Here is a 17,050-nt window from a genome sequence, read left to right on the forward strand (position 1 = left end):
AAGAACATATACTTGGATGTATACAAGCAAAGGTGTTATCCAAACCGGTGAAATATAAGGCTCGGTTTGTAATCAATGAAGGAAAAAGAAAAACAATAGAATGACTATTTTCTTAGAGACGGTGATCACTAAAGGATTGAATTGTATTGATTCAAAGTATTTTATATTGCTATCTTATACTGTAAGCAATAGGGTACAACAGATATCGGTAGTTATAGTAAACATGGAGAGGAGGGGGTGGTACAAACGGAACAAGAGTAAACATAAGGGTGTTCAGCTAGATATGTGTAGTAAAATTAGCCATCACTCCTAAGGTAAGCATCTGTAAATTTAAAACGCTGCCAGTCATACCATATTGCAGTAAATCTGGAAACGGTTTCATGAGAAATGCTGATCAGTTCTTCAATGGTTTCGGTACTATTTAATCTGTGAAACCATTCAGCTTTCGTTGGGGTAGAAGAGGTACCCCAATGGCAGGGGATACATTGTCTTGCTGCATTGATCATGTACATATTGAGAGACCTGAGATATCGTCGTTTGGGGATATTGGTGAAGTGAAGTAAGTAGGGGGCAGGGGAAAAGACGTTGCGTTGGGATGTGACGACCAAGATGGTTTCGTGGACCAGTGTTGAGTATCTGGCCTACTTCTTTTCTTTTCCTAAGATCACTACAATCTCTTTCAGCTATAAATAGGCAATGCAGTCAGGCTTCTCCCTGTTATAATTCAACATTTGGCCTACAGCCAGAGGAAATAGATATGAAAGTGTATATGTTAAGGCGTCAGAATACCAAGAAATTTTGGACAATTTCATGCTCCCAACTTTGTGGGAACAGTTTGGGGTTGGCTCCTTTCTGTTGCAACGACTGCACACAAAGAAAAGTCCATAAAGACACGGATGAGCGAGTTTGGGGTGGAGGAACTTGACTGGCCTCAACCTGATAGAACAACTTTGGGATGAATTAGAGCGGAGACTGCAAGCCAGGCCTTTTCTCGAACATCAGCGCCTGACCTCACAAATGCGCTTCTGGAAGAATGGTCAAACATTCCCATAGACAAACTCCTAAACCTTGTGGACAGCCTTCCCAGAAGAGTTGAAGCTGTCATAGCTGCAAAGGGTGGGCCAACTCAATATTGAACTCTTCAGACTAAGACTGGAATGCCATTAAAGTTCATGTGCGCTTATAGGAAGGCTTTACAATACCTTTGACAAAATAGTGTAAATAAAGGCTACAATTTACAACAGTCTGTTTTCTAACATTATATAAAACAAAAACATAAGTTTAAAATACATTTAAAAAAATTAAACTGACACAAAACAGTTTCCCTTTACAATCAGTGTTAATTTTAATCTTAGGACTAAAATGGCATTTTAGTTTTAGTCCCATTTTAGTCTTCTGCAATTGTTTTAGTTTTAGTCGTATTTAGTCGACTAAATCTCCAGTACATTTTAGTCGACTAAAATGTCCTACGTTTTAGTCAACTAAAATCTCCAGTACATTTCAGTAATTGTAATTTAGTTTTAGTCACAGTCTTTTGACTAAAATGGCATTTTAGTTTTAGTCTCATTTTAGTCTTTTGACTAAAATGGCTTTTAGTTTTAGTCGTAATTTAGTCATCTCAATTGTTTTAGTTTTAGTCGTATTTTAGTTGACTAAAATAGTATTCATTTAGTCGACTAAAATGTTTTAGTCATTTTAGTCGACTAAAATGTTTTAGTCGACTAAATTAACACTGTTTACAATATACGTTCTCTGTCCCCCCCCTCCCCATGGTACCTTTGAAGTTTAGTTTGACAGTCCAAAGCAATACCATTTTATAGTGGAGAGGGACATATTTAAAAGCTCTATCAGGTTTTTATTTCTATCTGTCACTAGGGTGACTTTTGTTTCTGTTTCCATGATGGTTGTTACATGTAAAAGATGTGATGGCTGAAGTCTACAATGCAGAGATAGATGGTGATTAAAACTTAGTAGACTATATAACATTTCCCCATGCTACCCAAAACAGAAAAAAAAATCAGGTGGTAGCTTTTGCAAACAGTGGGATTGATTTACTAAAGGCAAATAGGCTGTTCACTTTCAAGGGAAGTTGCACTTTACTCACAATTTTTCCCCACATCACATTCCCATGCAAAGTGCAACTTCCCTTGAAATCTGAACTGCCTATTTGCCTTTAGTAACTCAACACCAGTGTTTCATAAATCATCATTCAAATTTATCATTCACACCTCTTAACTGTATTCTTCTTCTCACATGGATTTCTGTGTACCTTTATACTGTCATTAGCTTTCTTTCTCTCTGTTAGTTCTGATTTTTCTTTGCCTCCCCTTTCTCCCTTTCATGTTATACCCTTCGTTTTATGATTTTGGTTCCTGTTTCAAGGTGTTTTTTTTTATGTCTGGTATTAATAACTCAGAACAGATAACATATATGCCAGATCCAAGGAATGTATTGCTTCATATTGTAGAATAAATGAGTAGTCATCTGTGTATGTCGGCCCACACAGATTTTATAGTGTGTTTTACTGTAAATTGTATTTTGATGTTATCAGCTTTTGCATGATATCTGAGTATGTTCAGTTCTTGTCTTTGTATTTCTTCTCAAGTGTTAATAAAAATACAATAAAATGGTGCCAGGAATTAGCTATGATGTCAGTAAAGACATTTCGGCAGCACAAAAGTCTTCCTTCATTCTCACTGCTTTAGCTACCCCAAGGGAATTGATTAAAAGATTGAATGCTAAAAATGATTTCACAGTAATTGGCCTGATTTCAGACAAAGGTTTTGAAAAATGTCAGTTAACAGATGCGTATATACTGCAAAAACTGCAAATTATATAATTCTGGTAATACCAACTATATGGAAGCATGTAAAAATATGAACATAACATCAACAATTACTTTAAGGCTCAGAAATGTAAATAGTGCATTGTGCATCAATGACCTTACTCCTCAGTCTTTATTCCAAACAGCTCTTCCTAAAGCCTAGTACACATGGGCTGAATGTCGGGCGGCATTGGCCAGTTCAATAGAAACTGAAGCTGATACTTGGCACAAGTGTACTGCTGCGGGTAGGCCCATGGGGTATGACTGAAAAAGGTCTGCTGATCAATACTCGATCTGTGCTCTCAGCCAGTGGCTGAGAACCCTGACTGGAGTGTTCTGGTGGGGGTGTTCCCCTGTCAGAACACATTAGCACAGCAGAGGAGATCGCTGTACTATAATCGCATGGTTAGTACAGTGGCACCTCCGGATCTGTCAGGTTTTGTATTCGTTCAGCCCTTCTGGGTTGAACAGAAAAAAATGACTAGTGTGTACTTGGCTTAACCTATTTGCAGTGTAATGAATCACAGTTTTCTCTATGAGCCAAGCTAATTTCCCACACTGGGGAAAATACATTTTCCCTGCTTTTCATCTTCTTGGGCACCAGTCTCCTCACCACCCCCCATGAGTTCTCCTGCCTCTGGAGCCTATGAGAGAGAACCTGGTTTCAGTAAGTGTTACCTCCATCAATAGGAGGGGTCTACATCACACAGGCAGTTATGTTTACCCCTGAAGAAGTGAACAAAGAAGAGAGAAGAATCGGCATGTGAATTTCCCTGCTATTTATCTTCTTAGCCACCAGGCTCCTCACCACCCCCCATGAGTTCTCCTGCCTCTGGAGCCTATGAGAGAGAACCTGGTTGCTGTAAGTGTCACCTCCATCAATAGGGGGTGTCTACATCACACAGGCAGTGATGTTGACCCCTGAAGAAGTGAACAAAGAAGAGAGAAGAATTGTCATGTGACTCTGGCTTCAGGTACATAAAATGGGCATGGGGAGAGATTAGTCTGGGGGAAGGGGGGTTTAAGGTAAATACTACAAATTTAACTCAAACCATGCTTATTGAAAATGTTTATTACTTTTCTATGCAGTGTTTGTAACTGCCAAGTTTGCAGATGCATGAAAAACATAAAAAGTTTATCATTACTAACCATTCAATGCAAGTTCAAGCAAAAAGTGATGTGGCATCATTGTCAGTTTCTTTACTTCACTGTGGTTCTTTATCTTCTATGCAGACTTGTGAACCATGACAACATCAACAAAAATGACTATTACACCATAAGTGATCGGGGAATCACTCATATCTGTAATGGAGAAGTTCTATTCCTTGAGTTGGATCGATGGAAACAAGAATATCTTTACCACAAAGCTCTGAAGCAGATCCCTACCTTTGCCCTCTTCCGCAAGTGGAAAGCTTTTACTGTATGGAGAAAAAATGTCCGTGCCAAGAAGATTAGTCAGTGTCGCAGGGCCCTGCAGGAAAATCTGTTTATTGTTAATTCAGTAGGTATCTCAAATCAGGTGAACTTCAGGCAGATATTCAAAAATACCACTGAATGCAGTTATACATCTATTAAAAAAGATCATAGTTACATATATGATTTTTATTTTGAATGCAAATAGTATAAATATCTGAATTTGACTTAATTTAAAGCCTGGTATACACGCACTAACCTGACATACCACTGTACTAATACAAGCGATGTTAGTGTGGAAATCTCTCCTACTGTGCTATTATATTCCCCCCAGAACACACTGATCAGCGCTTGCAGTCATTGGCTGTGAGCACTGATCGGATGCTGGTTTTCCAGCATGTACCTTTGACAAAAAACAGCTGTACACACTGACCAAATTTTGGCTGGTTCCTGTTAAACTAAGTAATAACGGCCAATATTCGACCTATGTTTACCCAGTCTTAGGCTCTTGTAATCACCTATACAGCAACACCTGGACTTGGAGAGGGAAGGGCAACAGTAGAGACTATTTAGATGTCCTACATGCACATGGGCTGACGGGAGACCTACCACTAGGAGGCTAGAGCAAAATGATAACCTCATTAGTCAGTTGCTGCAGCAGAGAAAAATCAGGTCATCTGGCTGGCTGTGTTTTCTGGTTGAACTTTGTAAATCTCAAGACTCAATATAGAGAAGTACAAATTCTTTGACAGGTAAAGCAGCTTTTATGTATAAATTTGAATAGTGTTATTAGCTGCTTGGTGTTCAGATTTAATGATCTTATCACTTATACACAGTATATGATTAGTTATGATCAGTATGTATGGTGTCTTACAGTGTGGGCTTGTTCTTTTTATACATATATTATATTGTGTGTGTATATATATATATATATATATATATATATATATATATATATATATATATATACACACAGTATCACACAAAAGTGAGTACACCCCTCACATTTTTGTAAATATTTTATTCTAGGTTTTCATGTGACAACACTGAAGAAATTACACTTTGCTACAATGTAATGTAGTGAGTGTACAGCTTGTATAAGAGTGTAAATTGGGTGTCTTCTCAAAGTAACTCAACACACAGCCATTAATGTTTAAACCACTGGCAACAAAAGTGAGTACACCTCTAGGTAAAAATGTCCAAACTGGGCCCAATTAGCCATTTTCCCTCCCCAATGTCATGTGACTCATTAGTGTTACAAGGCCTCAGGTGTGAATGGGGAGCAGGTGTGTTAAATTTGATCTTATTGCTCTCACTCTCTCACACTGGTCACTGGATGTTCAACATGGCACCTCATGGCAAAGAACTCTCTGAGGATCTGAAAAAAAGAATTGTTGTTCTACATAAAGATAGCCAGGGTTATAAGAACATTGCCAAGAAACTGAGCTGCAGCATGGTGTCCAAGAACATACAGCTGTTTAACAGGACAGGTTCCACTCAGAACAGGCCTCGCCATGGTCAACCAAAGAAGTTGAGTGCACTTGCTCAGCGTCATATACAGAGTCTGTCTTTCGGGAAATAGACGTTTGAGTGCTGCCAGCATTGCTGCAGAGGTTGAAGGTGTGTGGGGTCAGACTGTCAGTGCTCAGACCATATGCTGCACACTGCATCAAATTGGTCTGCATGGCTGTCGTCCCAGAAGGAAGCCTCTTCTAAAGATGATGCACAAGAAAGCTCACAGTTTGCTGAAGACAAGCAGACTAAGGACATGGATTACTGGAACCATGTCCTGTGGTCTGATGATACCAAAATAAACTTATTTGGTTCAGATGGTGTCAGGCGTGTGTGGCAGAAACCAAGCGAGGAGTACAAAGACAAGTGTGTCTTGCCTACAGTCAAGCATGGTGGTGGGAGTGTCATGGTTTGGGGCTGCATGAGTGCTGCCGGCACTGGGAAGCTACAGTTCATTGAGGGAAAAATAAATGCCAACATGTACTGTGACATACTGAAGCAGAGCATGAGCCCCTCCCTTCAGAGACTGGGCCGCAGGGCAGTATTCCAACCCAACATGATAACGACCCCAAACACACCTCCAAGGCGACCCCTGCCTTGCTAAAGAAGCTGAGGGTAAAGGTGATGGACTGGCCAAGCATGTCTCCAGACCTAAACCCTATTGAGCATCTGTGGGGCATCCTCAAACGGAAGGTGGAGGAGTGCAAGGTCTCTAACATTCACTAGCTCTGTGATGTCATCATGGAGGAGTGGAAGAGGATTCCAGTGGCAACCTGTGAAGCTCTGGTGAACTCCATGCCCAAGAAGGTTAAGGCAGTGATAGAAAATATGGTGGCCACACAAAATATTGACACTTTGGGCCCAATATGGACATTTTCACTTAGGGGTGTACTCACTTTTGTTGCCAGGTGTTTGAGGGGACAGCAAATTTACACTGTTATACAAGCTGTACACTCGCTACTTTACATTCTAGCAAATTGTCATTTCTTCAGTGTTGTCACATGAAAAGATATAATAAAATGTTTACAAAAATTTGAGGGGTGTACTCACTTTTGTGAGATACTGTATATTCACTGTATATATTTATTAATAATCGTGAAGTTGTTTTAATTTTTTGTTAGGTGGGCATTGATTAAAATCATAAAATTATTTGTAAATTAATTTATTTAGTGACACATCAGCCTAAAGTTCGTGAAATTACTTTGCCTGTGAATATAAATGGCTTTGTTTAAAGAGTTGAGACAAATGTATGTAATTGTCCCGCTTTATATAGCAGTGTAAATCGCAACTTTTTCAACACATTAACAAATTCAACCTTTAACAATTGTTAAAACATCTCCTGACCTTTTTCTGCTCTTGTTATAACATAGTGCTGTGACTCATTTAATAATATGTCTTAAAAATAAACTTGTAAAGGAAAAAAACATAAGGATGCTAACTTGCTTTTAAATTAGGCTTTAGATAGCATATTAGTTAAATGCAGAATTGTGGACCCTATTTATTTAGCAAACAAACAAGGCAAACATTATTATCAAAAATGTTAAGAACATATTCAGCTAGTACAGAAGGCAGAAAACTAATACAATCACCACATTTAAGGACTAGCAAGCTGCAATATATTACAATTCTGGTTTTCGGGTTTAGATAATGAAATGGTTGGATTGGACCTTCTTATTACTGTTTTACATGTTTTACTCTTTCTTCCTACATATACTTCATCCCCTTAAACGTCGATATGCTAAAATATATATTTTGTTACTTTTTTTCCAGTTTCTGAGGCCTGCTCTCCTCAATATCCAAGAAATGTGTTATCGAATTAGTGACATGGGCCTGTGTCGCATTGAAAAAGGTTATACGTATACATTAAAAGAATTTGCAGTCAACCAATTTAAACAGCTTCAAGAGGTATAGTACAATTCATAAACCATTTTTAAAGAATCTGGCACTTGATAGAAGAGCTGGTGTGTTTGATCATTATTGGGCTGCTTTTAACCTCTATTGGTTACTCAGTTTTAATCAGTCTTGTGATCAGTACATATTCTCGGCTACTTAGACCCCTTTCACACTGGAGACATTTTTCAGGTGCTTTAACACTAAAAATAGTGCCTGTAAAGTGCCTGAAAAAAGCCTCAGCTGCAATTCCAGTGGGAAAGCACTCGGGCTGCGCTGGCAGGATGTAAAAAAAAAGTCCTGCAAGCAGCTTCTTTGCATCGCTGTAGGAGCGCTGAATACAATGCCCCTAAAGGGCCCATTGAAATCAATGGGCAGTGGCACCGAACTGCTGGCAAAGTGGTGCTTTGCGGGCGGTTTTAACCCTTTTTTGTCCGCTAGCGCAGGTTAAAATCGCCCCGCTAGCGGCTGAAAAGTGTTGCAAAAACGGCGGTAAATCGCTTCTAAAAATAGCGTCGCTTTACCGCCGACGCACGGGCGATGGCAGTGTGAAAGTGCCCTTATATTGCAGAGTTGGCAATGCATTGACACTTTTACACCTAGCCAAGTGAAACTGACCTTAAAGCCCCATACACACTATGAGATTTTCTGCTATTTTCCTTCAGATTTACCAAAACCATGTAGTACAAGGGCCTGCCTGATTGCATACAAATTGAACTCCTAAGGTTTGACCTCATATTATATGGTTTTGGTAAATCTGAAGGAAAAAATCAGCAGAAAATCTGATGTGAGTGTGTGTGGGGCTTAAGTTTCAGAGGGTGGATGGTTGTGCAGGCACAATATGTAATGTTGCTGGCAAACAGTTGCAAAGCACTCAATTTGTAAGCTCTTCTGAGCTCAGCCAAGCTTTTGGGTGGCTACAATAGAAGGTGGAGCATGGTAGAATTCGATCTGGTGCTGCATTATTATCAGGGAAATATTATTGATTGGGAGAGGCTTTAAGCTGCTGATCAACTGTTTCTCTGAAAGTGGTTTGATGGCTTTCTTGAAGCCTATCCACGGACATGAGATCTTTGCAATTGCTTTCCTGTGTCTCTGAGATGTTAAAGTGGGGACATAATTAAACGTAAAAGTCAGTATTTTACCTGAAATTAGTCAATTTGCTCAAAGTGAAGATTCACAAAAGTTTAATTGTCCAAGGAATCTAGACCCAAGGCAGTCTGGACTTATAAGGATATAACAGTTATTAAGTGGAAATAGTAGTGACTTTTGGTTAATTTTATTTTAATTTTTAAAGTTTATACATTCTTAATCTAATTGATATAGTTTTTTGTATAAAATCTCTTTTTTACACTTAAACCTCTAGAACAGGGCACTAAGATGCTTAGATGGTTAAAAAAAGGAGGAGTGTGTTTCTCTTCTGATTCAGTCATCTGATTCATTCAGATAAGGGCTCTGTATAATTATGTGTATTCACAGTAAGCCAACTATTTGAAACTCTGAACTGCCAGACTCACACTTACCCCCTACTGGCTAGAAAAGGGTAAATATGAAAATGTATTTTTAGACCTTGAAAATAAGCAATAATGATATCCCTAAATGGACTTTTAATGCACTGAAATAGTTTATAGAATTAGCATATTTTATTAAAAATAGTATATATACACAATAAAGATAAAATGTATTGGAATGGTTAGTTACTGTGTACAAGGTACTAAATCACCACAATGATTGACAGTAAATTTCTTGTAGTTCACTCAAAAATGTGACGCGTTTCAGAGTATCTATGTCTCCTTCTTCAGGGAGTCTATAAAAAGATCAATCATATATCTACAATGTAGTGATAAAACAGAGTTAAACCCAAGATATATGGGAATATAAGATTCTTAGCAGTATATATTTCACTATCAAGAAAATATTGTGTACACTCACATATTTTGTGGCGATATCGTAAACGAAACATTCCAAAAAAGTTTAGTAAAAACAAGAAATATGAGCGGGACCGTGTCTGCCAAAAGTCTGTCTGTTTCAAATGGCTGATCTACAGAGCGTATGATGGTATCACATCAAGTAGGAACTGAATGTGGCCAGGCTAATCTGGGGGAGTTGGACGCCTGACAATACTGAAGCCAAAGGAAGGCGTAGCCCTGTAAGTGAGGATGATTAAAAATGATCTTTGTTGGACTACCTTACATTTCTTATTTAATTTGTAGCTTTTTTTTTTCATCATTTCTTATGTGTTCGTTAAAAAGAGTATAAAAAGAATATATGCAAAAATATTATAGGTGTATAGAGACAATCTCTAAATATGTGTCATACCTGTTTGTCTGGGAACAATACGTTTGTTGAATAACAAACAGTCATTAATATTGATATATGTATATAGGTGTTACTTTTTATGATGATATTAGATATACAAAGAGCACCCCTTCATGTTAATCAATATCACCAAATCTTACAAAATACCACATGCTCCAAGTAATGTGGCAGGATTTTATAGAAGGGTATAAAGGTAGATGGACCACATATAAGATAAATTGCACCGTTTAAATATGTGGCTTATCAATAGTCTATAAGCCCTTCAAGTGGGCTAAAACGGATGCAGGAATATAAAAAGTAATTGAAAGCTGTCCACAAGAGCAAATATTAATGGCCAAAGCAGAGGTTAACACTGATGTTATTGAGTGTTAATTATCATATAGATAGAGCAGCAATAGTGATAAGAGTAGTTATAATGTGGGTATTGGAGCCCTGTTCAGATTATCCAGTAAGGCATACCTTAACCCCTAGCCAACCAGAGTACGACGGTGTACGTTGGCACAATGGCGCAGCTGGGCAAATGGGTGTACCTGTATGTCCCCTTTAAGACGCGGCTTAGTGGTTGCGTGGTCCCGCTGCATACTCCGTGAGTTTGCCGAAGGCCCCCGGCAGACATCAAGTCCGCGGGATCATGACACGGAGTGGCAGAATGGGAAGATGCCTATGTAAACAAGGCATTTGCCTGTTCTGCCTAGCAACATGACAGGGATCTACTGTTCCCTGTCATTGGGAGCAGTGATCTCTGTCATGTTGTAGTGGGCCCATTCCCCCCACAGTTAGAATCACTCCCTAGGATACACTTAACCCCTTGATCTACCTCTAGTGTTTAACCTCTTCCCTGCCAGTGTCATTTACACAGTAATCAGTGCATTTTTATAGCACTGATTGCTGTATAAATGTCACTGGTCCCAAAATAGTGTCAAAAGTGTCCGATGTGTCCGCTGCAATGTCGCAGTCATGATACAAATCGCAGATTGCCGCCATTACTAATAAAAAAATTATAATAAAAGTGCCATAAATCCACTATTTTGCAATCAATATACGCTTATTGCATTTTTTTTTTTACCAAAAATATGTAGAAGAATACATATCGGCCTAAACTGAGAAAGACTTTTTTTTATATATTTTTGGGGGATATTTATTATAGCAAGAAGTAAAAAATATAGATTTTTTTCAAAATTGACGCTCTTTTTTGTTTATAACGCAAAAAATTAAAAATGCAGAGGTGATCAAATACCACCAAAAGAAAGCTCTATTTGTGGAAAAAAAAAGACTTCAATTTTGTTTGGGTACAATGTCACACAACCGCGCAATTGACAGTTAAAGCTACGCAGTGCCGTATCTCAAAAAGTGCTCTGGTCAGGAAGGGGGGAAATTCTTCCGGGGCTGAAGTGGGTAATATGTGGGAAGCAGCCGCATGGAGACATGTCCTGGCATCCAGACCACCCCGTGGATGTCAGCCATGTCAGACTTAGGCTTGCTTAATATATTCCTCTCACTCCAATCATTAACACAACCAATTATTATCAGCTGCGCCTGAGATGGGGGAGGAGATCAGGTAGGTGTCGACCTTCTTAAGCCGAACGCGCACTCCCCTATCCCAACCATGCATGTACAACATCAGGACGACATGCACCCATGACCCCCTGACACAATAGCTTCACTGGCAGACAACACATGCCCACTGGAGTAGCAAAATGGCGGCCAGATGAGATGGCTTCAGTATTGTCAGGCGTCCAACTCCCCCAGGTTAGCCTGACCACTATTTGATGTGATACCATCATACGCTCTGAAGATCAGCCTTCAACCTGCCACAGCTGATCCAAGAGTGACAGGTACAAACAGAATTGCCCACAGTACTTTATGCAAAACTAGGCATGGCTGGAAAGCAGGCTGAATAGAACTGAGGTATGGCTCAGAGGCAAAGAAACAGGAGCAAGAACAAACAGTCATCAGTTCAATACCACCCAGAGCCACTTGGGGCACGACCACGCCAGGCCGTCCAGAAGACACGGTAGGGACCATGACAGAAACGTGTCAAATTTTGGGTGAACTAAGAGAAATTTACTGTCAATGGTTGTGGTGATTTTGTACCTTGTACATAGTAACTGTGTACAGTACTATGTTTAATAAAATATGCTTTTTCTATAAACTATTTCAGTGCCTTACAAGTCTATATAAGGGGTAGCCTTTCTTTGCCTTGAAAATAACATCATACCTGCCCTGCACCTTACAGGTTTTACATGTGGAGAAATCTTGCTTATACATAAATAGTGTAAAATGCACAGATGCATATATATTTTTGTAGTGAATTATTAAATCACACTGATGTCAGTACACATCTTGGCTCAATGATTGCTGTAATCCTCCACTTATACAGCAATGTAATGTGAAGGTCTTTGGAATTCCCTGGAACCTTAGGCTTCATGTTTAAGTTAACTAGTCACTTCCTAAACTGTATGTCTATTATCTAGACACAAGCATATACAGTATGATCATCATCCACTAACAGCATATTCTACTGCAACTAAAATGAATACCACAGCATTATTAGGGCCATGTTATCTGTCAGCAAAACATAACTCTGAATTTATTTCCAACAACTAAAGTGTATATAATGCCAAATGGAAATTCTTCCAAATAGGACACCTGTACTGGTGACAGCTGGAAAGATTTCCTCAGGGACACTTAGTTACAAGAATCTACCCCACAATACACAGACAGCAAAAGCTGACCAAGCACTGTTCTAGCCAAGATAATAAAAAACAGATTTGCCATTATACATAAATCTTAACGAGGAGTCGTCTAAAATGATGATATACTAAATATCCCAACTGATTAAAAATGTGTAAGTCTGTCAAAAAAAGAATCAGGCATTACAAGCTTGATGCTGCAGGTGCAGAGATCAGAATGTGGGTGCAGCTGAGACTGCCCGTGCAGCAAAAACTAGATGCAGTGAATGTTGCAGGTGAAGCACAGACTGAGACCGTGGGTGCTGTGGAGACTGCTTGGGGCAGCTGGGGTGCAAAGAAGGCTGGGAGTGCATCTGCTGTGTAAATAGTGGTTGTAGGGGTGGTGCAGCAGAGGTGCTGTGTAGACTGTGGTTGCAGGTGGGGTACAGCAGATGCTGTGGGAGAAACTAATGTGTGGATGGGTTTTTGGGTGGGAGGGCAGATAGGGATGCAAGGATGGCTGAAGCAAAGACTTTGGAATCTGTAAAGGGTGGGGGAGGTGCAATGGTGGCTGTAGTGGAGACTGTGGATGTGTCAGAAACCATGAATCAGACTGAGACAGAAGTACAGTTAAATCACACTTGTTTAATAATAATAAAAAAGGTTAACAGAGTAAACGTAGTCAAAACATAGCCAGAGTTCAGGAACCAGAATGGCTAGTCAGACAAGCCAGAACATCAGGGAGCTAGAGATCAGCGTAGTAGAACAGCATGCAGGATCTAGAGCCAGAAGGAATGTCAGCCAAGCAAGTCTGTAACAGAAACACAGGAGAGTGTCTCTAGAGATGTGACCAAGGCGAAGGCAAAGATCATCTGGGCTGGATGGCTTAAGTAAGCAGGACTGATGAACAGGATATCATCAACAGGTGAGTCACTGTGGAGAGATAGGAGCTGGCAATTAGCCGCCAGCTCAGAGAAGGAAGGGCTGTGCCCAGCCCTGACAGTACCCCCTCCTCAACAACCCCTCCACCTCAGAAGACCATCAGGCAGAACCGGGACACAAACTGACTACCCCTGTCCAAGACGATCACCTTGGGTAGCCCATGTAAGTGAAAGTTCTCCCGAGCAAAAATGGAAGCCAGTTCCTTAGAATTGGGCAACTTCTTAGAGCCAGTTGGCACAGGGGTGACTCGACAGGCGACTTAGCCGCCTGACAAGTCGTGTCCCGTTCTGTGCAATGGAACCATTCTAATCGGAGCGACTCAAGTCGCTCCGACTTAGAAAAAGGTTCCTGTACAACTTTTGGGGCGGCTTGCATTGACTTCTATACAGAAGTCATTTTGCAAGTCGCCGCTAAAGTCGAATCCCGGTCGCCTGAGGCAGTCGCACTGCAAGTCGTGCTGCCTCAGTGTGAACCGACTCTTAAGTGGAATACAATGAGACATTTTCGAGAACCGGTCAACCACCATAAGGATAACTGTGTTGCCCTGGAAGTTGGGTAAGTCCACAATGAAATCCATTGACAGGTGGGTCCAGGGTCTCTCTCCATTGGGTATGGGTTATAGGAGGCCCCTTGGAAGGTGTTGTGGAGTCTTATTCTGAGCACACACAGAGCAGGCAGCTATGGACATTTACATCAGCACGTAAACTAGTCCACCAGAATTGTTGGGAAATGGCCCAAAAGATTCCTTCCAGAGTGGCCAGCAGCCTTGAGAGAATGGTAAGTCTGGAGCATGGCAGTACGGAGACTCTCTGGGACAAAGCATCGGTCACAAGGTTTCTCAGGAGGAGCATGGACCTGAGCAGCAAGAATTTTGTCACCCAAAGGAGAAGTGAGACTGGTGCGAACCCTAGCCAGAATACGATCGGTAGGAATCACAGGAACCTGAACCGACTACATCTTGGAAGTGGAGGAAAATTGTTGTGACAAAGCTTCAGCCCTTACATTCTTAGTACCGGGTAAGAATGAGACAATGTAATTGAAACTTGACAATAAAAGAGCCCATCGCACCCTTCTGGGAGAGAGGCGTTTAGCCTCAGACAAGAATGTGAGATTCTTATGGTCAGTAAGAATGAGAACCGGCACAGCTGTACCTTCGAAGAGATGTCTCCATTCTTTCAGGGCTAAAATGATTGCTAACAGCTCTCTGTCCCCAATGTCGTAATTGCACTCTGCAGGTGACAATTTCTTTGAAAAGTAGCCACAAGGATGGATAGCGCTCTCAGAAGTAGGACATTGAGACAGAAGGATGGAAACTCCAGTCTCAGAAGCATTAACCTCAAGGATAAAAAGTAGCGTAGGATCAGGATGTGACAACATAGGAGCAGAAACAAAGGCAGCCTTGAGACTCTCAAAGGCCTTTATGGACTTCGGAGACCAACTCTGTGAGTTACCGTCCTTTCTGGTGATATCAGTCAGGGGCTTGACCCGAGACGAGAAGTTACGAATAAACTTCCGATAATAGTTGGCAAAGGAAAGAAAACGTTGCAAAAGATGTAAACCCATGTGCCGGGGCCACTGTAAGATTGCTGAAAGTTTCTCTGGGTCCTTCGAAAAGCCAGCAGTAGAAATTACATAATTCAGGAATTGAACCTGTTCACGAATTAAATCAATTCATAAAAATTATCAATATACCAACAAAAAAACAGGGCTATATTTTAAGTAGAAACTGCCACATATTCATTATATGGGAAAAAAATTGTGGACACCCAACCACACTAAACGCATCAAACCATGTTTGTAGGGACCTGCCTTTGTGCACAGAGGCACAGCCATGCTGCAACAGTAAAAGGTCTTCCCTAGACTGTTGCCACAAGGATGTAAGTCCACAGTTGTCTAAAACACACTGTATGCTATAACATTAACAATACACTTCACTGGAAACACCTGAACTCAGTGATTTGTTAACTTGTTCACATACTGTGGGAGATGTGATGTATCTAAGCCCATTCACCCCTATGGACATACAGAGATACTTCTTGACCAGTATGTTACTGCATACGTTTATGTGCATGTCTGTTCATTTTAAATGCAAGTTTTTTGTTTATGCATTATGCAAAACAAGGGAGAAAAATTAGATTATAGACTCTTCAAGGTGCAGATGCTCTAAAAATGCACACAAAATTCCACAATTAAGGGAAATTGTGTATGTTTGCCTATAATTTCAGTTGCTGTTTTTTTTTAATTGCACTTCCAAGTTATACATTAACCACATATTAATAAATGTGTTTCTGCATGCAAGAAATAGATAGGCATGAGCTGCCCTATGTCAGTTGTATATAGGACTGCGGAAACATGAGCTGCAAATACAAGAATAACCTACCATAAATATCTTCTTGATTTTAGAATTAAAAAAATACCAATTGTGTTTTCTCTTAGGTTGCAAATCGATTGTCTGAGTTCCGTGACCTAGCAAAGGAAGTGGTCAGGAGCGCTAGTCGAACAGCTTTGTTAGAAGCTGGATTTAGACCAGATGACTACCCCAATGATTTAGAAAATCCAGGTAAAATCAGAATCCATGCACATATAAATAATTTACCATATCAAATATCTATCATAATATTGTATTGTCAGTGCGAGCTACTGTATACATCTTTTGTGGTTTAGAATTACTTTAACAAGGAAAGGAATTTTTTGATTTAGGATGTAAAACTAAAATATTTTAGGCTCATGTTAAACTAATTTGTATTTTATTGAAGCGATATTGCTTAATCTTAATAAATGTGTAATTAGCAACCAAATGTTTGCACATACAGTGCCTTGAAAAAGTATTCACACCCCTTGAAATGTTGCACATTTGTCATGTTACAACCAAAAACGTGAATGTATTTTACTGAGATTTTATGTGATAGACCAACACAAAGTGGCACATAATTGTGAAGTAGAAGGAAAATAATAAATGGTTTTCAAAACTTTTTACCCAAAAAAATCTGAAAAGTGTTGCGTGCATTTGTATTCAGCCCCCCCAAGTCAATACTTTGTAGAACCACCTTTCACTGCAATTACAGCTTCAAGTTTTTTTGGGTATGTCTCTATCAGCTTTGCACATCTAGAGAGTGACATTTTTGCTCAAGCTGTCAGATTAGATGGATAGCGTCTGTGAACAGCAATTTTCAAGTCTTGCCACAGATTTTCAATTAAAATTAAGTCTGGACTTTGACTGGGCCATTCTAACACATGAATATACTTTGATCTAAACCATTCCATTGCAGCATTGGCTGTATGTTTAGGGTCGTTGTCCTGCTGGAAGGTGAACCTCCGCCCCAGTCTCAAGTCTTTTGCAGACTCTAAAGCCCCATACACACTATCAGTTTTTCTACTGAGTTTTTCCTTCAGGTTTACCAAAGCCATGTAGTGCAAGGGCCTGCCTGATTGCATACAAATTGAAACTCCTAAGATTTGACCTCATATTATATGGTTT

The 17,050-nt window shown here is 39.9% G+C and overlaps 1 protein-coding gene across 1 annotated transcript in view; it reads left to right on the forward strand.

The window, feature by feature from the left end:
- Window positions 1–17,050, forward strand: part of DNAH6 (dynein axonemal heavy chain 6) — a 418,858-nt gene that overhangs the window by 54,625 nt on the left and 347,183 nt on the right. The window contains exons 5-7 of the mRNA XM_077476093.1: window positions 4,058–4,325; window positions 7,520–7,654; window positions 16,009–16,132. Of these exons, the coding sequence (XP_077332219.1) occupies window positions 4,058–4,325; window positions 7,520–7,654; window positions 16,009–16,132 (527 nt within the window). The remainder of the gene's footprint in view (window positions 1–4,057; window positions 4,326–7,519; window positions 7,655–16,008; window positions 16,133–17,050) is intronic.

Source organism: Lithobates pipiens, unplaced genomic scaffold (assembly GCF_037356315.1).
Source record: "Lithobates pipiens isolate NorthernLeopardFrog02 unplaced genomic scaffold, aLitPip1_a1.2 Scaffold_13, whole genome shotgun sequence".
Classification (NCBI taxonomy): domain Eukaryota; kingdom Metazoa; phylum Chordata; class Amphibia; order Anura; family Ranidae; genus Lithobates; species Lithobates pipiens.